Source organism: Xiphophorus couchianus, chromosome 18 (assembly GCF_001444195.1).
Source record: "Xiphophorus couchianus chromosome 18, X_couchianus-1.0, whole genome shotgun sequence".
NCBI classification, from domain to species: domain Eukaryota; kingdom Metazoa; phylum Chordata; class Actinopteri; order Cyprinodontiformes; family Poeciliidae; genus Xiphophorus; species Xiphophorus couchianus.
Genome location: NC_040245.1, coordinates 2,263,702 through 2,287,192, shown reverse-complemented (window position 1 = coordinate 2,287,192; position 23,491 = coordinate 2,263,702). Strand labels below are relative to the sequence as shown.

General features: G+C 36.8%; 3 protein-coding genes, 1 long non-coding RNA gene and 3 other non-coding genes across 7 annotated transcripts; 1 reads left to right on the top strand and 6 right to left on the bottom strand.

Annotated features, from left to right (window-relative positions):
- Positions 1-19: 19 nt before the first annotated feature.
- kctd14 (potassium channel tetramerization domain containing 14) lies at positions 20-5,005 on the bottom strand. Its single transcript, XM_028044558.1, has 4 exons — positions 4,822-5,005; positions 2,357-2,581; positions 1,013-1,147; positions 20-446 (listed from the first exon to the last, which is right to left on the bottom strand). Exons 1-4 carry the CDS (start codon positions 4,873-4,875, stop codon positions 135-137), a joined length of 726 nt encoding a protein of 241 aa, XP_027900359.1. The 5' UTR covers positions 4,876-5,005; the 3' UTR covers positions 20-134.
- LOC114161340 (uncharacterized) lies at positions 366-7,370 on the top strand. Its single transcript, XR_003598992.1, has 4 exons — positions 366-498; positions 1,032-1,178; positions 2,315-2,586; positions 6,960-7,370. It is a non-coding gene; the product is annotated as an uncharacterized LOC114161340 (long non-coding RNA).
- On the bottom strand, positions 6,699-16,029 carry rps3 (ribosomal protein S3). The gene is made up of 7 exons (XM_028044556.1): positions 15,874-16,029; positions 14,547-14,677; positions 13,636-13,729; positions 12,186-12,280; positions 10,615-10,802; positions 8,136-8,339; positions 6,699-6,774 (listed from the first exon to the last, which is right to left on the bottom strand). Exons 1-6 carry the CDS (start codon positions 15,901-15,903, stop codon positions 8,140-8,142), a joined length of 738 nt encoding a protein of 245 aa, XP_027900357.1. The 5' UTR covers positions 15,904-16,029; the 3' UTR covers positions 6,699-6,774; positions 8,136-8,139.
- LOC114133710 (small nucleolar RNA SNORD15) lies at positions 6,951-7,100 on the bottom strand. Its single transcript, XR_003593248.1, has one exon. It is a non-coding gene; the product is annotated as a small nucleolar RNA SNORD15 (small nucleolar RNA).
- Positions 11,266-11,412, bottom strand: LOC114133709 (small nucleolar RNA SNORD15). Its single transcript, XR_003593247.1, has one exon. It is a non-coding gene; the product is annotated as a small nucleolar RNA SNORD15 (small nucleolar RNA).
- On the bottom strand, positions 12,423-12,572 carry LOC114133708 (small nucleolar RNA SNORD15). Its single transcript, XR_003593246.1, has one exon. It is a non-coding gene; the product is annotated as a small nucleolar RNA SNORD15 (small nucleolar RNA).
- A 944-nt stretch (positions 16,030-16,973) lies between the features above and the next one.
- On the bottom strand, positions 16,974-21,836 carry LOC114161437 (ras-related protein Rab-1B-like). The gene is made up of 6 exons (XM_028044707.1): positions 21,582-21,836; positions 20,689-20,761; positions 19,546-19,641; positions 19,362-19,457; positions 18,463-18,594; positions 16,974-17,488 (listed from the first exon to the last, which is right to left on the bottom strand). The coding sequence occupies exons 1-6, from the start codon at positions 21,593-21,595 to the stop codon at positions 17,255-17,257; spliced, it is 645 nt and encodes a 214-aa protein (XP_027900508.1). The 5' UTR covers positions 21,596-21,836; the 3' UTR covers positions 16,974-17,254.
- Between the last annotated feature and the right edge of the window lie 1,655 nt (positions 21,837-23,491).

The window sequence follows — 23,491 nt, the reverse complement described above, 5'->3', positions numbered from 1 at the left end:
GCATAACAAATCCCCTTTAAAAAAAAGATTGATGTATTTTATTTTGATTGAACAATATTCCTTCAGAAAACCAGAAGGTGCAGCTCATTATAGTTAATTAATAAAGTGCAGTCGTTTAGTTCCCGGGCGCCTCGTCACCACCAGGTGAAGGTGAGTTTGTAGAAGAAGTCGTAGCTCTTGGACAGGAAGCTGCGCTCGGGCGCGTGCGCCTCGATGCTAATGTTGTAGCCGCGACGTGCGATGTCCATCTTCACGCAGTCCAGCAGGTCTCTGACGGACGGATCGGCCTTCCACGGCCCAAACGTCACCGCAGACTCCGTGCCGGCCTCCAGGCTGTTTACGGCGTTGTCATAGAAACCCAGGTCGTCCTCCGTCCGCATGACGCAGATGAGGATGGTGGAGCGGCGCGCGGCCACGGCCTCCGCTCTGGCAATACGGATCAGAACCTAACAGAAGATTTTAACATTCTAAGGGCTTCTTGCTAATGAGTAGCTAATTGTAAGTTAATTTTATTAGTCGTATAAAAATCTGACTTAGTTCTTTTATTAATTAAATGCACTAGAATAGAAACTCTTTAGTTGTCATAACAGTTGCTATGGCAACAATAAACAAGCTACCAGCCTAGAACTAGCGCTGTCATGCTCTAATTTATAAACAGTTTTAAAAAAGGGGGGAATTTGTACTTAATTGATTCAAGTTTTGGGGAAATTGCTGCAGCTGAAACTAAGCGTGTCTTGGTTTTTATTCATACTATTTTTGGTACTTTACTGCCAAATTTTACTATTGTTTTTATTACTATTTGTATATATCAAACTTGATTTTGTTTCTTGTTTTATCACTCATCTACTTTAGGAACCACTTTAGTTGACTAAAGTGGTTCCTTTAGTCAACTAAAGGCTGTTGTAAATGTAAACTTTCACTTGACTATATAAGAAAAAAAAAGAGAAGTAAAGAGGAGACGGTTCTGGGATGAAAGGAGCAGAGAAAGCGGTAAAAACAGGAAGCAGCTGACCTCGATGTTTTCTTTGTAGTGCGGGACCCTGGAGAGGAACTGCTGTCTCCCCACCAGCTCCCCAAACAGCTCAGGCGTCTCCTCCAGACGTTTGATCAGTTCCTTGATGTTGTAGTGGACCGCTTCTGTATACACCTGAACACACAATGCAGGGCTGGAGCTAAAGGTTGTATTAGTTATTGATTAATTTATTGATTATTCTGATGATTTTGCAGATTTTTCATTTAAAAGGCCAGAATTATGTTTTTTCCAGGCACATAGTTCCATTTTATAGCTCAATTGAGTAACTATGTTAGCTTCTGTTGTAATTGAACACCTTGAAATTGGGCCTCTGTCTCTTTAAAAACGCCGCCTTCGGGAGGTCCTCACAACATGGCTCCTCTATTAACCTCTTAACAACATTTTTACCAGCGTTTCACTGAGAAGTAGCTCCTATAATGAGCTCAGCTGATGTTCAGTTCCACCAGGTGTTTGCTAATTGCTGCTGGCTAGTCTGAAGGAGCTGAGTGAGAGAAGGCTGCTCTGGTTGAAATCTGCAGCTCTGGGGAGGCGTTTTGTACAGCTGAATGGTTGCCATGGAGATTAAAGGATTTCTCAAACATACACAAAAGAATCAGTGCAACACTCCAGGTGTGTTTTTGATAAAGTTATAACATTATAACATGATGTAAAGCTCAAAAAATTCAGTTTTTACATAATAAAATGGCACATTTTGCAGATTCACATTAACATTCATGCTTAATTTATATAATATCCGAAATATATTTAGAAAATGCAGTTAAACATAATTCAGTTCTTTTTGTTTTACATAAGTAAATAAACATTTTATTGCCTAAAATGCACATTGCATTCTTTTCGTGAACGCTTGATCATTTGTAGTAAAAGATGCGTCTGCAGCTAAGAGATACTCCTAACATCAACATTTGAAAAGCTCAACCTTTTCTGCTTCACTTATCAATACAGTGTACGGTTGGTTTATTGATTATTTTTGGGTTGACCAATTAATAACTAGCAAAATGTGCTTGATAGCAAATTACAGATCTTGATCCAGATGAAGGTAGAAACTGTCACTCCAGGAGATCTGGGTAGAAAATATCTACAGAAAAAGAAGTTTTGTTTTTTTAATCTTAAATGCAAAATGTTTATATTTTTGGAACATTTTTGACTCAATTGCTGCTCTGAGTTTGTTGTTCTTTCAACAGTTACCCTTTTCTGAGTCTGTATACTCCAGCTAACGATTGATGAATTACTGAATCAGTTGATGATTATTAAATAACTGATTAATTTGATTAATCGTTGCAGCCCTATTGCAGAGTGATTTAAGAACAACGCTGTGCCTCAGACCTCCTGGATGTTTTCCGTCGGCAGCTTCTCCGACCTCAGGAACTCCAGAACGGCTCCGAAGTGGGAACCGTCGCGGTCGATGAAGAAGCGTCCCTGAGCGTCGGTGCTGACTTTGGGCTGAGAGCCGAACAGCTCCGCCACCTTGGAGTCCGGGTGTCTTCTGAGCGTGCTCAGTGTGGTGCTGAACAGGTGACCCCCAACATTTAGCTGAACCACAGGAGAGCGCTGAGGTAGGAAAACAATCACAAAGAGTTTTAAAACAACCAAATGGAATAAATTCAGTATCTTGAAGACAGGGATCTGGATTTATGATGCATTGAATGAGGTTAAAATGAACATTTTACGACTTTTTATACTTTTCTTTATACGTTTGAGCTGCTTCTAAAAACATCCCAACCGTTTTCTTTTCGTTTTCTCCTTACAACAGGTTCTAGATGATATTGCAATAAAAGTCTCAGAGTAAATCCACAAATAATAACTTATTATAGTTATGTGATCAATTTAATGAAACTGGAATCATATGTCTCATATAAATAATGAAACATTCTGAAGTCCTTCACTTATTACTCAATGAAATAATTAAATTGGTGAATGTAATTCAAATTTGAATCAAATATATAGTAAAATGCTTTGTTATTGTTGTTATTATTATTATTGCTTCCTGCATTGAAAAGCAGTATCTAGTGCAAATATCTAACTTTACTTTAAATAAGACATAACTAACTTACAAGTAACTTTTCAACAAGAGCTTGTTTTACGTCACAATTTCTTAATATTGAGGAAAAAGTTCTAGTTACAATGGCAGATTATTTAACTTTGAACATGGGTGGCAGATTATTCTAAGTGAAATAATCTGCCAGTGGAACTAGTACCGTACTTATTTCTCTGCGAAGTTACTTGTGAGCTAACTTTGTCTTATTTCAGTAAAGAAATAACAGAGACGTCCAAACTATTTAGACTATTTTTAATTATATTAACGGGGTAATACCGCCATCTACTGGTAGTTTTGGTTGGAATCTCTTTCCTGCTGGTAGTCGTGCAGTCCAGTCTCTTGCTATTTTTTATTTTTCCACTGAAGGATACCATAAAAACAACCACGAACACCCAATTATCTGATACATTTTCAGCTATTTTCTTGCACCATATTGTTAAGAAAGTATAAACAAGTTTTCACTCAGGACTTTAAATCGACATTTCTTATCACTAGCTGCATTTCCAAAATGTATTGATATTCTGCTGATATCTAAAAAATACAATTTTGCAACAAGTACAGTTAAAGTCACACGTGAAAATGTTTGTTCACGTGACAAATCATTAAAAAATATACCATGCCATCATCCTCAAATTACTTCCTGTCATCTTCTTCATGTTTTCTGCCAGCAGTAACATCCAGTTGTTGATTATGTTACTCATGATACAAAAAGTGTTTCCACTGATGGGTGTTTATTAAGCTAATTCCAATTTTTGTAGTTTTAAGGTCAATGGAAAGGCAACTACTGTGACTGTACACAAAATAAACCAGTTTACTTGCAAGCACGTTTATTGCTAGGGAACACAATAAGAAAAAACAAGTTCATTATATTCTGCAGCAAGTGACCATAAAGTAAAAATATTTATTAGATAAATTCTAGATTTAAATAATAATTTGTACCTTTTTTGTTGATGTAAATATACATGTAGATTATTTTATGTTTGTTGCTGTTCTTAAAATGTTTCTATGTGTAAATATCCTTTTGGAATTGAGGCACATGTGGCTTTCCATACAGCTAGGTGGTTCAAATCATCCCTAGACCTATTTTAGGTCTTTAACGAGTTTAATAAACAACAACAAAGTGAAATACTTTGAATGTTTTTGTGCTCTTCAGTTTAATTATTTTAGACCATAAAGACCAGATTTGGAAAACCCATAGACGGTATTTGTCTTTTAGCTCTGTAAATCTGTAAGACTGCGTAAAGTCAGTTATAAATATTGATCTCTGTCAAACTTGAATCTGCAGAGAAACAGCGCATTTTTACCTTCAGTGCAGGATCATCAACTAAAAATGAACCACAGCAAGTAGTTAATTTGATCAATTTAGGCAACAAAAGTCATTTAACTTGAGTATTATTAGTAACTTATTCGTGCTTGAGTTGCAGTAAAGCCTCACATAAGTCGACAAATTTGTTCTCAGCTGATTTCGCGAGACAACACCAAGTCACAGTCAGAAATTATCTGGGTCCAGCAATCAGGGCAGGTTAGTAAATCACCAAACAAACTTATCAATAACTGGTAATCTACACTACAAATACTGTAAAATCTGCACCCAACCGCGTCACTTTGCACAAACTAATATAGATATTGAGACCCGAATGCGATCCGATCTGAACTTCCACACACCTGTTCCTCGGACAGGTGAAACTTTCCCGCAGTTTTCAGCTTCAACCCGAAAACAACAAGAATCAACGCGATGAGTCAGATTTCTTACCGAGAGCACAGATGAAGGTTGTCTACCAGTTGATTTGTAGTCCGGCAGACTCATCCTGCGTCCTCTGAAAGTCCAGGTGGGACCGAGGAGTCGAGCAGGTAGCAGCTAGGGGGCGTGGCCTAACCCGGATCCAACCATAACCTTTGGAACGCTGGGAAGATGTCTCACTCTGATGCATTTTTAGAAACCTGTCTATAGAGTATCCCAGAGGACAAATGAAAATTACTCTAGCAACCAGTGTTACTAAGATTTACTCATAAATCGAAATAAATATTTTATATAACAAAAAGACACGGAGCAGACAGGATACACAAAAATTACACTTGAATGGATGCTAAGTTCTTTTTAATTTTTTTTACTAGTGTTAATTTGTGATTAAAAGCTAAATTTTCTATCATTACTATAATATGGAGTAGGCTACTATATTTCACAAAATGATCAAATTAACGCACTTCAGTATAAAATGTCACTTAAAGGTATATTTTTCATTGCTATATTTCAAGTGTACAATGAAAACTATGAGTGTTCATCATAAATTTAAACATTTCCCCACTCAGGCCCTTCAAACTAGCTGCAGGAGCAATTAGCAAATACCTGATGGAGCTGCACAGCTACCTCTTAGTTCAACGCGAAGAGCGGTTGTAAAAGACATAAAGAGGAGCAATGACTTCCTGAAGGCAAAGAGATGGGAAGAGCAGGAATTTCTTAGAGACAGAGGCTTCTGAAGTTATATTTCATATATACAGCTTCTTAAAAAAAAAAAAAAAAAAAGAATAATTTCCTTTTACTTTGTCCTGGGATGTTTCTGCATGTCCTCTGTATTCTCTCCAGGTAATCTGGCTTTCATTCACAGTATGACATCTACAATTCTGTAAAGACTGTTAAAAATACTAATTACTTAATTATTCCTGATCAGTTTAGTAAATTATGCTCATATGCTGTTTCATGGAGTGTAGATGCATTAATCTCCGTCAGGAGGTTCACAGGTATCACCATGGATTTTGTTCAGAAGCTATTTTACCAACTTAATGGTGTAACAAATTAAAACTAAGTGAAGCATCTCAACTCTCCTCTCAAACGCTTTTCTGTTTAGCCAAACTGTTTACCTCCAGCCGCACCCACACGCTCTTTAGTTTTTATTAACTTCTTCAGAGCAGAGCAGCTGTACCGAAGTAGATTATCAAAATGCCACCTCAGATGATTCTTTACATCCCTACCACTAACTAATGTATAACAAGTTGTCTGAACATATTTTCAGCGCTACATGACGTGCGAGTCTTTTACTATTTTTTACTAGTACACCTGAGAAGTAGAGCTAGACAATAACTCAACAGAACATATCGCGATAACAGAATATTCACTGAACTCCGACCCAGAACCACGCAGCAACTTTGGGGATATTTGCAAAGAAAAGGCTTTAACCGCTTAACTTCTCACGGCCAGCTAAGCTAACTCACTCTTTGGTTACCTAGCGACTCACTCGTGCTTTGGTTACCTAGCAACAGCCTGTCGAGTAACTTGCGCAGCAGCAGTTGAACTTCTCGTCACAACTGCTTAAAATGATCGGCGTTGTTTTTTATTTTCTTTTTAAATCAGCCATCACTGTTGCGTTTGGCTGTTTAATAATAGTAGTAAATGTGGATAAAATGTAATTTTGTTTTTGTGTAAAGACGTGGAAAACAAAGAAAACAATGGTGGAGTGAAAACTGGATAAACAGACAAATGCCACCAGTTTGGCAGCATTTCACATATTTAAAACAAACAAAAACCTACTGAATAATTATTGATGTCAGCTGATATGAAACACTTATAACGTGATGCGTTTTCAGCCCCACTGAAATGCTGAAGTTTTGAAAGAAAGACCAAAACTCAAAAAGTGTATTTTCCAGATTTTATTGTTTTGTACACAAAAATGCCAGAGACTTCAACCCATCCAGTAGAACGGTTAAAAACCTGCAAAAGCAAAAAAGTATAAATTAAAACCCAGTTTCACTTAACATTTTACATCAAATTAAATAATTAACAGTTCAGTAAATTCTGAACTTCTCAGCTTTTCTACAGATTTGAACAGAAATGTCTCAATTTTTGCATATTTTCAACACGGTGACCATTTCTTGTGCGTTTTAAACCCTTCTCAGACAAATGCCTCGATGTCTTCAACTGAAACGACCTCGCTGGTCTGACGGACCGGAGCAGAACCACAGAACGTGAAACTAAACCGGTCACGACCAGAACCAGACAGAGACCAGTTCCGACTCGTCATCGTCTCATCAAGGAAGGGACGTAAACAAATACTAAGAAAAATACAAACATTTTCCTTAAAAATCAGTTTTAATTTGGGCTACTAATTGGGCTTTTTCTGTCTGAAGCCGACTTACGGATTTGTTTGTGTTTACACTTGTCAATTTAGCTTTTCAGAAATGTTTTTATTGTCTCCAAATGTCTGAAACAGAAGAAAATCTCTATTTATGCATAATTTAAAAAACTAAAAAAGGTTAATACTGTCGCTTGATGTGTTTTCAGAGAGACAAGCTGATATTTTAGTTGTGCTACATATTGATAGGGCATCTTTAAATATTTCATTAATTTTGAATCTAAATGCATTTCTTCAACTCTACCTGTAGGACTGATGGGATGAGAGCGCCTCCTAGTGGAGACTTTTAATACTATCTTTAATTTCCCAAGTTCAGCTGATTAACTTCAGGGCCCAAATGATTAATCGCAATGAATCGATTATTGAAATAACCGTTAATCAATTTAGTATTTGATTATAGATGCATATATATTTTACATTCAAGACTAAAAACAAACATCTCTGTAATTATGTTTTAACCAAAACTCATCAAGTGGCGTAGTTTTAGCTTCATCTGGTTCTGACTAAAGGAATGCTTTTATTGCATTTTAGAGAATAAAATGGTTATTTTCTTCTTTAAAAATTAATTTAATTTTATGTTTTAATGCATTTCTAATATTATATCCAAAATTATGTGGTTAAATAAAAAATTCTGCAGAATGTGCCATTTTCCTACCAGATTGTCAATAGATAATAGTTGTTAATACAGTCCTGATCAACTCGATTTTGTCATATTTTCCCTCTGTAAAATCATTAAATGTTGCCATATTATTGCAGTGGGAGCCATTTTTCAGTCGCCTGACACTGAGAAGACCCAGAAATCATGCAGGACACTTTTATTGTTTCTGCATAAACTAAAAGGTTACTTGTAGCTCCCAAATGTTTGTTTTCTTCTTGAACAATAAAGAAAATCAAAGAATTTAATGATTAAAACTGCAAAGAATCCTCCGACTCTTCTTACCCTCTTATGCGGTGGGTACAGCGACTCCCTGGGGCATGACGGGCACCTCGGGCTTGGCCCCCTTCTGCTCTGACGTGGGTGTGGTGGGCAGGTTCTCCTCCTTGGGCTCCACGATGCTGACGTGGTCGGGCAGCGGCTTCTTGGGGCCGATCTTACCGCTGGGATCCCAGGGCAGCATGATCTTCACCTTGATGCCCAGCACACCTAAAAAACAACAGAAAAAACAATGATTCAGGGTTTGCTAGTCTCACTGAAACCAACCACTGGTTGAATTTTCCCACAGTAAAATTCAACCAATTTCAAGGCAAGGAAACTTTTCCAGCACTACTAAAAACAATACAAATGAACTAAAAGAAGAGTTTCAATTCACCATTATATCTCATTTACTGTCATTCATAAAGTCTTGTGATAGTATTCTACATTTTATAGCAGTAGCAAGATAAATTAAAATAAAACAAATTTTATGTTTTGAAATGTGTCTTTCACACGCCTGATGCACCTGACTGGTCCGAGAACAAAACACTAATTCAACTAATTTCAATAATGTTGTTTAATGTAGGGCTGAAACGATTCCTCGAATAATTTAAGTCCCTCGATTATTAAAATTCCTCGAGGAAAATTTTCCTGCCTCGAAGCTTCGTTAATTTATGTTTTATTATTTAGCGCACCGTGTTTCGGCTGGAACATTACAGAGTCGTAGCTCTGACTTCCGACTCCGAGTTGTTGACGAAAGCTAAGTGTTAGCAGCATAACGTCCAATTTTCAAGTTTGACCAGTGGGGATTTTATTGATTGATGATAATGCCCAGGTCTTCATCGTTTTTGGGGGACCAATAAGCATCCTTGAAATGACTGGCACGATGCCTGGAGTACGGCAGCTTTTCTCCTCAGGGAGCTGCTGGTTGAAAATGAACGGCAGGAAGAGCTGCAGGTATATTTATACAGGTGAGTGGATAGACTGACCACGGCGGGCGGCTGAGTAGTTGATGGTTACAATGTACCGTGTAGCTTTACGGACGAAGCGCACAATAAATTTCATATCATTCCGGTCTGAACAAATGGGTGGCGGAAATCATTGTGGCGGTTCATGGCTGGTAGACAAGTTTCTGAGTGTGACGAACGAAGGTGCCGTAAAAATCCCGTATTGCTCCCCACGTTCTTACGTTCGTCCCCTGATCTACCGGTCGTCTCTCCCCCCCTGACTTACGTTCGTCTGTCCCCTGGTCCATTTCTTCCTCTCCACCCCCATCTTACGTTCGTTCGTTCCCCAGCCCATCACCCCAAATCCCCCCACCCCACTCCAGCCGACATTTCCCATATTGTCAAACCCAAAGCTTGACAGCTATGGGGGAAGATGAGAATTCATCTATTAAACTCACTGAAGATGAAAACATAAACCAAAAGCTGGAGCAAAGACATTGTTCATAAGCGTATTTGTGAGCCTGCCTCTTTATTATTAAACTAACTTTCTAAACTACCAAAAAGTAACTGTTTGGGAAGCTCAAATATGAAAAACTGGACTGGTATTGATATCTGATAGTAACACTGCTGTTATGCAAGATTTACCAATATTTTATTAATTATTTTATCCGATTAATCGTAAGAATAATCGATAGATTACTCGATTATCAAAATATTCGTTTACAGCAGCCCTAGTTTAATGTATAAAATACAAGCTAATCTTTATTCCAATAACAAATCAATAAGTCATTGATTCATTAGGAATAATAAATACTCACTACAATCCAAAAACATCTTAAGGCAAATTACCTTCCTGCTGAAATTCAATGTTTTCTTGCAATCAGAAATATTTTTTGTAATTCTAATTGACCTAAAACAGAAACATTTAGTTTAACTTCAGAGAGCAAGAAGAAAATATGTCTTTAAAATAACTAAAATAACCTTAAAATAACTTTCTACAGTAATATTTTCCAAATGTTAGATTGTAATTCATTACAAAACTCTGCAGTTTATTGAAATTCTACACTAAATGGCACTGTTTACGGCATTTCTTACGTCAAAGTAATTTAGATTTTTTTAAATTTATATTGTTTTGTTTTTTACAGATTTTTGTATTATTCACTTTTTTATTATTTATTATTCAAATTCAAAATTACTGTATTGACTGAGAGGAAATAAATGTTTTTATTAAAAATACATTTTAATAATATTAAAAATACATATTTTTCATAATAGTTATTATAATTGGATGAGTTTTGTATGTCCTCTTTGTTCCTGAAAAAACACATCTTGAAGTTAATATGTTTATGCTTGACATTATTACGCCCCGGTATGTTTCTATGCAAAACCGTTGATTAAAATATCAATTAGTGAACCTTGCAGTTTGAATATCAACAACTTTCAAGGACCTTATGCAGAAATCAAGCACTTTCCAGACCTTGAAAACACCAAAGTGAAATCATCTGGTCTATTTCATCAGTCTGGGCGTTTGGAGGGACAGGAAATGGGCCGGTACTCACCCTGCCTCAGCAGGACATGGCGAACCGCCGTGTCGACGTAATAGTTGACGGGGTCTCCGCTGTGGATCATCAGGCCGTCCACAAACTTCATGGACTTTGCCCTCTGACCCCTCAGCTTCCCAGAGACCACGACCTCGCAGCCCTTGGCGCCGCTCTCCATGATGAATCTCAGAACGCCGTAGCAAGCCCTGAAAACGAATAAACCAGAGAAAAATCTGTTTTATAACAACTAGGTCTAAAAAAAAAAAAAAGCATGAAAATGTAATCAATTTCAGGAATTTTATTGCAAATTTGAAATAACAGCAGCCAGGTTTGAATCTCTAACTCAATTAGCAACAACCCAAAAGTATTAGTTTTAATTTAACAACTCCATCAAATTATCGGATTAATCAATTAATGAAATGATCATCAACTAATTTAGTAATCCATTTTATGTAGACTCAAACAAGGTCATTTCCTAAAAGAACAACATATTCACAACAGTAAATAATCCAAAACTGTGCAAAAATATATAGATTTTTAGGCAACAAAACAATAATAATTTGTTTATGTTCATCTTTTTGATGCATTTCTAATGTATAAAAATCTGCAGTCAGATTTATTTACCCAATTAATTGTCAGAATAATTGATTACTGGAATAATATTTGCACCCTTCTCAGACAAATGCCGCGATGTCTTCAACCGAAAAAGCCTCGCTGTTCTGCTGGGCCAGAGCAGAACCACAGAACGTGGATCAGAACCAGCCACCAGAACCAGACAGAGACCGGTTCCGACTCGTCATCGTCTCATCACTGAAGGGACTGAAGCTGAGCAAACAGTTAATTAAAACATTTAGAGGATAAAAACCTGACGCTCAGCAGAACAGCCTCATCTGATCCAAAACCCGGTTAACCCGGTTCTAGAAAGCGACTATAAGGTGCAGTTCATTGATAAAACGTCTCCTGTAAACGGATATTTTGGTTCATCTCGTTTAAAGTCGTCAAATTGTCGGTTTTTAGATCCGATCGGAGTCGGCATAAAATAAAATTCAGTTCCAACTGAGTTTAAAAGTTTCAAAACCAGAGAAATTAGTATTTTTAATCAGCACCTCCAGCCTGAACCTCTGCGTCCCGGACGATGTTTTCACACCCGATAGTTACTACTGAAGGAAACGACAAAAACCTCTAAAGACACTGAGCTCAACTTTCCTCTTCAGAAAATGTTAAAGATGGAATAGAGTCAGATTTTAACAGATGCAGGATTTCTCTTTTGTGTTCTGCAAAATAATTTCTGGTTTGTTTTGGTTGTTTTACCCAGAATGCCCTGCGCTGTAATCCACTTCCTACTTTTGGAGCGCATGTATTCGAACCATGCCAGTGTTTACGTCAATGTTTTTAGGCAGACCAGAGTTCGCTTGTTTGATTCGCGTTCACACCTCCCCAAACAAACCAGACGTTTTAGTCAAGTGAACTGTAGTTGGATTAAAGAGATCTAAACATGGCTGATGTGAATGCAGCCTAAATCAACAACAACAAAGCTAAAAGTCGGGTTTGTCTGAGCATCTCTTGTTGGTTATTTAAGCTCTGCTTACCTTCGCACTGCCAGGCCTCCCAGCAGCTTGTAGCGCAGAGACTCAGCCTGGGCGATGGCACAAAGACCACGTGTGGCAACTTTCTCAGCATACAACTGAAAAAAGAAACAGTTCAAACGTAGTTAAGCAACACAAATAAACTACATAAATTTAAAAAATCTACATCGAGGTTGCAGTAGTTAAATTAAATGCACAGATTTATGTAAAAAAGTTCATAGTTGTGAAACTGGTTTCTACCCTTCTCAGACAAATGCCTCAGTGTCTTCATGTGAAAAAGAACCCTGGATCTGAGGAACTGGAGCAGAACCACAGAACGTGTTTCTGAACCGGCAACCTGCAGAACCAAAGAGGTTCCTGTTCCGTCTCGTCATCGAATCATCACAGAAGGGGAATCAGAGATTAGAAAAATATGAAACTTTAGATGCTTTAAACGGACAGTGTTGTGTTTTCCAGGCACAATCAAGTAACTATGTTACCTTCAGCCGTTACATCAAATATGACTTTGAAATCTAACGCCTTGAAATTGGGCATCTGTCTCTTTAAAACCTCCTGCTCTTTATGAAACTCCTCCTTCAGGAAGTCATCACTACATGGCTCCTCTATTAAACCTTTAACAAAGTTTTTTTTTTTTACCAGGGTTTCACTGAGAAGTAGCTCCTCTGAGCTCAGCAGTTCCACCAGGTGTGTAGGAGTAATTTCTCTATTTTCAGTTAAATCTTAGAATTTAGATTATTTAGTTTATTTTTCCTTACTTTCTGATTAATTTACAATTAGAATTTTTGTTTAACTTATTTAAAATAAGTTCTTTGGTTAGTAATTCACTTAATTAGTTAATTAATTTCAGTTTGGGAAGTGTGTGTTTCACGGTATAAATAGGTAAGTTTTAAGCAGCTCATTATGCATGCGGGTGGTCATATGGTTTTTTACCAGTCATCAGTTGCCAGGCAATCAGCTAATAACTTGTTTTGACTGAACTGTGGAATAAAACAAAGAACTGCAGTTTGAGTTTTTGTATCTTTTTGGACTGCGTAAGCCAGAATCCACGGTGCATCAGGCGACTATTTGAGTTGAATTCACCTTTTGCTTTGATCACATTTAAGTCTTAAGTTCTTTGATTTTTGAATTTGACTTTTGGACAAATAGTCACTACAAGGTGTTTGCTAACTGCAATAGCTAGTCTGAAGGAGCTGAGGGGGAATATCGGTGGAGGACTGCTCTGTGAGGCGGAAAATCAGAAACTGTAAACGAGATAAGAGGAGGAGTTGTGCCTCGAAGGCGGGGCTAGGTCCACCGAGGCGTTTTTCACAGCTGAATGGTTGCCATGGAGTATAAATAGTTTCTCAAACATGCAAGAAAAAAAATTAAGCGTGTTGGGCATCCAGGACAGTATTTCTGGAGGACTGGATTCGGTCATCCCTGACCTCAATGAAGGTCGTTCTGCTCGGCTCACCTCCACGCTGCCCTCAGGGAAGCCGAACCGCTTCTGGACCACAGCGGTCAGCTCTCTGATCCGACGGCCCTTCTCTCCCAGAACATTCTGGGTCCTAAAAACAGAGAACATTTTTTTTTTAAATGTGCCGTAGACAGAAGTAACCAAACATCCTCTTGGTCCAGTACAAGGTTCAAGACTGACTGTTTTCTACTGGACTGGGACACGTGCATCATTTATGCTGCATTAGATGTGTATTTAGAGGCTAAAAAACAATTATGATTGAAATTAGATGATTTCTTCTTGGTTATCAGCAGGTTAATTACAAAAAAAGTATAGATTGGTCAACTAAATGGTCTCTCTACAAATCCGAAATGACTCGTAATCTCTGATGATACAACACCGAAGAATATCATGAATTTCTAAAATAATCTGCTCAAACAAATTCAGTAATACAGTAGATTATAAAAGAAAGTATCAACAGGCAACAACAAATAATCCTGTCACAACAAGCAATTAATCACATTACAGATTAAAATAAGCTCCATTCTGATTATTAATATTTCTTTAAAGGCAGTTCTGTTTAGAGACATCAGAATCCATTTTATTTATGATTTCAGTTGTGTGTTGTTTCCTTTTTATTTATTTTTGGTTGTTTTTCATTTTGGATGTATAAGCCGTCTCTAGTTGCAGTGTGGAGTGTTATGTACAAAATTAAAATTTATTAATCCTTATGAAGGAAAACTTGGAATATTATGCAACTATCATTACCAATAAACTTGAAATTGGTCTCAACAACAATAATATTACTGTTTATAACAATCACTAATTAGACAATTTATCGGCTAGTAAAATTTGTAATGGTGACAGGCCCAACAACTGACAGCAAACCAAAGGAAGAGTTATAGATACCCTGAAGGAGAGTTAATCACCTTGTGGCCAGGATGATGATCTCAGTCCTGGTTGGGGTCACGCGCACCTCCACGCCGGAGTAGCCGTCCTCAGCTAGCTCACGAGTCAGGAACTCGTTCAGCTCGGCCTTGAAGATACCGTCTGCGACGAACTAATGGAGAAAAGGCAGCTTTTTAAAAACACAATTACGTCAAGTCAGACAATAATGGATCCCGAATAATATGAAATTCTGGAAGTGTGCCTGCACGATCATTATAAAGGGTAAATTGTCTGCAGAGCTTAGATTTTTAAGACCATAAATTTAATGGTGATCATAGAGGTGGGATCAGAGTGTCCAAACAAATCATTTCAATAGAAAACACCCACAAAGAACCGGCTACTCTGTAGCTGAACCTCTTTATTGCAACAAATCACTGCTCTATAGCAAAAAAAACTATCAAATCAATTTTTAAGAATTTAAGCTAATGTCAGTGGCTTAATTTAAAAAGACTGTTCTATGAACAGTCTTTTTAACACAATAGGATTTCAATTATGAAATCCTACTGTAAACCATATAAAGTTCATATTAATTTTAGTTGGTGCAAATCAGCCTCACAAATCCTCTCTAAAACTTTACAATTGTATTTTACCATTTTTATTAAACACAATTATGGCTTCTGACTTACATTATTAGGAATACAGGATTGTAAGACATTTTATTCCAGCAAAAACACCGCACAAATATTAAAAAGCACACTAAAACAATAGCAGTTGGGTATTATTTTGTTTTTAATTGGCAAGTATTAGCCATAAACACACAATAACAGGCTCCACCAGTCAGCTTTGCTTTTAAGAATCCTAAATTATGCTTGGTAAACAAATCCAACTTAATGTAAACTATTTATTTCTCTTATCTACTTGGCACAAGCTCAGTATCTTTACTTCACAGTGTACCTTATGTATATACAGACATTAGACATTTCCTGTAAAATGTAAGACGACGGTGTTTCACTAAATAGCCAATAGCTTTTTTATATTTTAATTATTCCGCCATTAAACTAACTGGCCTGACACAAGTCAGAAAAGCGCATTGAAATGCAATGATGCTGTCTGAACACACATCTTGGAACAGAAACTGGGAGTTATTTCATAACTTCTCTGCGGCCCCGGCGAAATGAGCCATGCTAGCTGTCTAAATGAGGACGCAGCACCTCCGCAGCATCTGGAACAATCCTCCCCGTATCGGAGCTGGACCGATCCGTATGACACCAGAACCAGCGGAAAATATGTCTGTTTCACTTAGTCTGGGTCCATTTTAATAAAATATCGCTGCCTGTGCGAGTAGAGAGGAGAAAAAACGCCGCTAACCTTCCTCTTCTTGGAGATTTGCACCGCCATCTTCCAATAGGCCGTAGACAGGAAAGGACCCAGGAAGGACGCGGAAATGCTTTTGTAGTGAACGGACAAACTTCCGGTGACGTTCTATTCAAGTCAACGCTGGGGAATGTAGTTTTCAGCCGTTTCAGGGTTGACTCGGATAAAATTGAAATCGCCGTGAAATGTGAGCAGTTTTATTTTTTTTACGCTTTAATAAAACAACAACAACAACAACAACAAAACATGGCCGCCGTGAAGTTGGTGGTAAAAAATTTTCAAAACACAACAGAAATATACAAACAACGTCAACAGCAAGGCATTTAGGCACTCTTTTCTTTTTAGTTGCAAGTATGTTAGCAACATATTTACTTGTTGAAGCCAATCTATATTTTTTTTAAATTTCTGTAATGATTCACGTATTAATTTTACAACTTAATCAAAAATAAGCTAAACAGCAGGTACACAAATAACTGTTTATTAACCAAAGTCTCCACTAGATGGAATCACTTCTGCGTGTCAACTACTTGAAGAGTCAGAAAAAAAAGGATTTTTGAAGTGGGGTTTTGTTGGAAGATTATTAAAAGCTACTGTGCCATGATATCTATTTATTTAATGCATTATTTTTATTAGTAGCTTTCTGTAATATATTTTCAGTTTAACTTGTTGCAGGTGCTACAATTAAAAATAACGCATCCTTGATTACTTACATCAGCCCCCATACAGAGAGCAGCCCTAACCCTAACCCAGAGTAATCAATGCTTTCAGTAAATTATTTTGCTACAAATATTTCTGTATGAAGCTTTAGACAAGAGTTATCTAATCATTTCCTATCATAACTGAACAATTTTGTTTTAGTTCTGAAACAAACCCTGATTGATGTAATTGTTGACAGGAATAAACAAACTAAGTCACAACAAAGACTAGTACATTAAATACAATTAAAAACAACTTACAGAAGTGATGGCAAATTGTTTCTTATGTCTTTTTATGTCTTATTTTGTAAAGCGCTTTGCGGTTTCTGACCTGTAAAAGGTGCTTTATTACTTACTTGCAAATGATTTAAAACAAAACGTTACCCACTAAAAAAAGAAAACTTGAACAACTTTAATCACTTTCCAGTTTTTTAAAGCATTAATTTTTATTAGTAATTGCTTTCTACGATAGATTTTCAGTTTAACTTGTTGCAGGTATTGTCATTAAAAATAAAGCATCATTGCTTATTTATTTTTATTTTTATTAAGACCGTTTTGTTACAATAAATAATGTTCAAAACATATTTTCTAATCAAACAGTTCCAGGCGTTAATTTTAACAGAAAATATAACAATAATTGCATCTGGTACAATCTGGGAATGAGTTGATGTAATTGATCCTCAGCAGCAGTTATTGGCCTCCTGTGTCTGTTTGTCCCCGCCGAGCCAGACGGGGGCGCTGTTGATCTTGGTGGTCTGACCTCTGGCCTGTGTGGACTCCCCCTGCATGCCGCCTCCCTCGCTGGCAAGCCGCTTGTGGATCTTGGCGGCCATGGTGAGGAAGGCCTTCTCCACGTTGTCAGTGCTCTTGGCGCTGGTTTCTAGGAAGGGGATCTTCAGAGAAGACGCCAGATCCTGATGATGACGTGGAAAAGAACAAACATGTTGCAAATTTAGGGTAATAGCAAATTAAAACCCCAAAACAAACCATAAGCAAGTACCTTCCATAACATTGTTATTTGTGTTAATTTTGACCAGCGTTTCACTAAGAAGTAGCTCCTATAAGGAGCTCAGCTGGTGCACAGTTCCACCAGCTGTTTACTAATTGCTGCTGGCTAAAAGCTTGGAAATTGCAGCTACAAGGAGGAGCTTCTTGAAGGCGGAGCTATGTCCACCCAGGTGTTTTGCACAGATGAATGGTTGCCATGGAGATTAAGTGATTTCTTAAACATGCATGAAATAATAAAACCAAGACTCTAGTTACGTTTTTGATGAGGGAATAACATTACGGTATGAAATAAAATTTTAAAAAGTCAATTTTACATAATACTACCCCTTAAAAATGTTCTGATATTTCCAAACGTTTATGATGCCCTTCCCTTAATCAAGATTTCCAGAACTTTTGGAGGAGCAACAGGCCCACAGCATAGCAGGTCCTCCACTATGCATACATAACCTCTTACTTTCCATAATTATAATTTTCAGAGATTGTTTAGGTTTGGATTTACTGTGTCTGACTCCTTCTGGTGCAGAATTATGACGCATGTCTCACATCGATGACGTAAAAAGTCTGATGAAATGTGATATGACCGTTCTGACTGCAAACACTTTGTAAAACAATCAGATACTTCGGTTTTAATAGGACGTATGGAAATCACACAGACAGCAGAAACATTGGTTTCTCCCTCTGAAGGACACTGAAACTTCCCATATAATCTCAACAGATTAAAACAAGTGAATTATACTGTCAAATTATTATTATACTTCCAGAGTTCCCAGTAAGAGTGGAGGGTGCAGAAAATGTAACTGAACAGTTGAAAATGTCCAAATTCAGGATTAATTCAATATTTTTTTGTGTGTGAATGTTCTAAATGTTTTTCTCTTGTTACCTGAGCCGTAGCAGCATCCACCACTTTCTTACTGACCAGGTCCGATTTGTTTCCCACCAGCAGTCTGGAGACATTTTCGCAGGCGTACCGATCTATTTCGTCCAGCCACTGCTTCACATTGTTGAAGGACTCCTGAGGAAACACCCAGAGATTCAATGTTAACATTAAAACTTCCTGTTTTTTCTTTTCACTGAATATTTGGAGAAAAAAACCAACTCAATGGTGTCGTATTATGTCCATTGTGGACAGAAAAAAGAGGAGTACATTTCCATCAAACAAAAAACTTTCTGAAAGAAAAAATTTGTTTGAAACATCAACAATTTTCAAGAAAAAATTCCAAAATTTTTAGATTAATCTAAAAAAACTTTCTAGAAAAAAACGTGGAAATTTCTGAGTTTAAAAAGTTTAACATTTTTGACTTTTGGATATTTTCTGAGTTTCGAAAGTCTGTTGAAACTGTTGAAACTCAGATTTTCTAGAGAAAAACTTCAAAATGTCTGAGATCAAAAAGTTGAAAATTAAAAAAACAATCACAGAGGGTTTTTTTTTTTGGTTAATCTTAGACATTTTTTTAGAAAAGAAAAATGGAAATATTGTGAGATTCCAAAGTTAAGAATTTTTGACGTTTGAAAGTCAGAAATTGAAAAATCTTTCTGGAAAATTTCTGAGATTAACCTGTCTTTTTTTTCCAAGAAAATTTGTGACTTTTCAAACTCTGTTCTGTTGTTTTATGTTTATAAAGTTTCTGAAATTACGTGAAACATTTCGGAGAAGTTTCCAGCAATTTTTGACTTTTCAAACTGAGAAATTTCCTTGTTTTTTTCTAGAAAATCTCTGAGAATTTTTTTTGGCAAAAGTAGCTTTTTTTCTATCTTCAATGGCCCCAAACACTCACTGACCTGTTCGGTCACATCGTAAACAATGATGATGCCATGTGCTCCTCTGTAGTAGCTGGAGGTGATTGTTCGAAACCTCTCTTGTCCTGCAGTGTCCCACTGAAGTCATTCACACAGAACATTAGCAGACTTGTTTTAATAGATATTTTTTAAAAGACAAAGAGCAGCTGGAATGTAATAAACTCACAATCTGCAGCTTCACAGTCTTCCCATCCATGTCGATGGTCCTGATTTTGAAGTCAACCCCAATGGTGGAGATGTAGCTCTCAGTGTAGGTGTCATCCTGCACCAAGTTTAAAGTGGAAGAGTTGCTTTTCTGTCAATAAGGCCTTGTACACATGTAGCTATGATCAATAGTTTATTAGGGCAATTGCAGCTAAAATTTTTTTAAAAGATTTTCACCAAAAACTCTGAAATTTTGAGATAAATTTCAGAAAATGTCTAGAAAAAAATAAGGAAATGATCAGAATTCAAAGAGTTGTGAATTTATGAGAAAAAAACTCAAAATTGTTTAGACTAATCTCATAAACTTTATAGAAAACGTGGAAATTTCTGAGCTGGAAAATGTTCAAGTGTTTTCTAGACAATTTCTGGGATTAATCACAAAATTTGAGTGTTTTTCCTTCAAGTTTTATTTTTGCTTTTGGAGTCCAGATATTTCCAAGTTCTTTTAAAAATTCTGAGATTAATCAAAAGTTTTCTGACTTTTTTTTGGCAGAAATCATAGTACGTAACTGTGTCTTTATAAAACCGAATATCTCCACCATATATCTTTTAAAAAAAATTAATTGTACACAATGGATCTGTTTCAGAAAAGTTTTGATTCACTTTACACCTGCACAAATACAATCATGAATGGTGTTTTAAACATGCCAAACCCATAGGGGGCAGTGTGGCGCCAAGCTAAAACCTACGTCCGCCAATCAGATTGCTTCAAAACAACCGCAACTTCCTGTTAGGAATTAAAGATGGCGACAGGACGTTCGTGTGGATGAACGGGTATATTGGATGAACTACTTCGAAATAGCAAAATTAGTATATAAAGTTATTAAATCCCATAATAATCTCGACTGGGAATCATGTCAAAACATGTATGTGGATATTTGTACATTATTTGTTGCAGAATGTTATGCACAGGACCCTAAATCTCCGTTTGAACACTGAAACACAAATACTGATTTTTCTCAAATCTCCACTTAGGTCGGAGTTTTTATAAATGATTTTAGTTATATTTAGCTGAGTTTTCATGTCGATGAAAGGTCAAAAAGCATAGAAATGTATGTGTTTTCTCAGATATCCGGCTGTGTGTGGACTAGGCCTAAGACCGTACTGCAAAGCGCAGCAGCAGGCACGACTTTCCGACTCCAGAGTCACCGATGAGGAGAAGCTTGAACAGGTAATCACTGAAGAGACACACAGGCATTAAAAAAACATTAAAACATAGGTGTGAAATATAAACATTCCTTATTTTTTACCAAATTCTCATTAAAGATACAATTCATGCCCAGAAATACAGAGCATCCAGAAAGTATTAACATCTCTTTGTTTTTTCCACCTTTTACTATGTTACAACCTTGTTCTGCTATTATTATTATTTCATTTATAACATGAAAAATATCTAGTTGTAAGTGAAATAACCTGTCAGTGGAACTAGTACTTTTTTTATCTTGCTAAAACGTTACTTGTAAGTTAACTTGTCATATTTCAAGTGCATTAAGATATTTGCACTAGAAACTAGACCAAACACATTTGGTAAGATTTTGTGTTTTTGCAGTGCAGGCATCATGTTTGGAAGAACTTATGATGTGTGAAAAATGTCTTGTTGTAAGTGAAATAATCTGCCAATGAAATTAGAACTTTTTCATCAATATTAAGGAATTATTCATTTAAAACAAGCTCCTATGTCTTGCTGAAAAGTTATTTGTAAATTATGTTTATCTTATTTCAAGTTTACTAAGATATTTGCACTAAAAACTAGACAAAAACACGACTCCTGATCCAAGGATGAACTCACATTGACATTGGATAAAAAAATAATTAAGCTGCATTCATAAACGATGGTAAACTATCTGCACTTCCTAAAAATTGCCCAAATTAGCAGCTAAAAACAATTTTTAACAATCCACATCTGTAGTTTCTGACTTGTCTTCCAGTCTATATGTCACCTGAATGTTTTCACCTAACTTCACCAGTAACACATCACATTCAGAGAGGAAAACTTACTATTCAGGATTCATGATCGGTGAGGTTCTTCACACAATTAGACTCAAAAAGAAATGAATCCTGAAGCTAATCCTGAATGGACAGAAGGCCAGGGAGTGTCTGGGAATGTTGTTTTCTGGTCCCAGAAGCCTGTTTGTGGAAGTCGGATGCTGTTCTCCGGAGGACAGCAAGCAGAAAACGCTGTCTGTGTCTGACTTATGAGCTGACTGCTTCATTATTTATTAATAAAGTTCAGCTCAGGTTACACCAGGGACAGCACCTGGAACCAGGACACCCAGCTTAACTCGCACCATCATTTTATTTTCTTCCTAAACCAGAACACAGTTAAGCTAGCTGCTTCAGATATTCAGTAAGCAAAGCTTCTGCGCAGCTGTTATTGTTTATGTGAAGAGCAGCTTTGCTTCAGCTTGTCGACCTGACAATATGTGCAGGGCGACATCATACGACAGCCGACCAATCGTAACGCAGACTCAAAAAAAGCAGGAAGAGGGCAAGAAACGTAGATCCTCAAACAGTTCTTAGTGAGTTTCTGCAAATCACTTTATGGGATCCAAGGTATTATTTCTGTACTGAGATTAAATTATTCAATATGCTGCTAGGTAAGCAACCAGACGCTTGGTGCAGGCCTTTTCTCTTTATTGTCTAAATATTTTTAAAGCTTTTAACACCAATAAGCTTTAAAGCTGTAGTGCCTTAAAGCCACCAGTTGATCATGTGTGCAGAAAAAAAGTGCAGATTTTAAGGGTGTTTTCTCTCCTGATTTTATGATAGACTTGATTTGATTGCGAACCAAAATGGGTTACATTTCCAGGTCTGCACTGTATCAAATGAACTAAACCCTTTGAAAACCTCTTCCCCTGCTCACCTGTGGGGGCGCTGCACCAAGAGCCACTGAAGGAAATGACATGAAAACCTCTGAAGAGGACACTGATGTCTTCTTTCTTCTTCATGGAATTTAAACAAAAATGGAGTGGCGTCAGATTTTAGCTGTTGTAGGATTACTCTTTTGTCTTTAGTAAAATATCATGAACCATTTTTCTTTTCAGGTTGTTTTTACCCAGAATGCCCTGTGCAGTAGTCCACTTTCTGCTTTTGGAGCGGTCTCCGGTCCGCTTGGCGTTCACATATCCATTCAAACCGCACTAGAGTTCACTTCAACCGAACCGAGACTGAGGTTTGCTTTTTTTTGGTCCCATAAAAGTAACATTGTGGAGGCGTGGACAGTTAGTCTGGCTTAGAAATAAAACACCACATGGAACAAACTGGAAGAAAAAAATAATTCAAACTGGGGGGATTTTACTGCTAAAAACTCCAGTTTGTGTTTCTATAAAAACAAAAATTACCAAGCAGCTGAGGACCCAAACAAACAGCAGGCTGCCATAAATGTCCGCTCTAACAAATAACTTGTCTAAAAACTCTTCTTGATGAAATCAACAGAGAGGGAATTATATTCATCAGTCGATGCATAACTTTTAAACTTCTGCTAATTTGTCTTCACTTTTTGTCTTTATTGTGTTAATTTCTCATATATTTAATATTAAGTGTTTTTCCTATCGTTTATTGTTTTTTTGTACTTAGTTTATTATTGAACAAATGTATTGTTTTGTTCAAATCTGATCAGTCGTTTTTCTTTATTACATCTTCCTGCATCTCTTTATTTCCAAATATTAATTCCTTTGTTTTTTTTATCCTTGTTGTTTCATATTTTCCCCTCAGTTTTCTGAATTTTCTCTTTCTGTATTTTTTATTTATTCATTTTTTGTATCCTCTATCAAATCTCCCTTGCTTTTTCCATATTCATGTGTTGCTTTCTGTTTCTTTCTTAACTCCTTCTCTCTTGTTTTCTGCTCTTTTCTTCATCTATTCTTCCATCATTTCTCCTCTTTTTTTGGAGAACTGGCCAGGGGAAC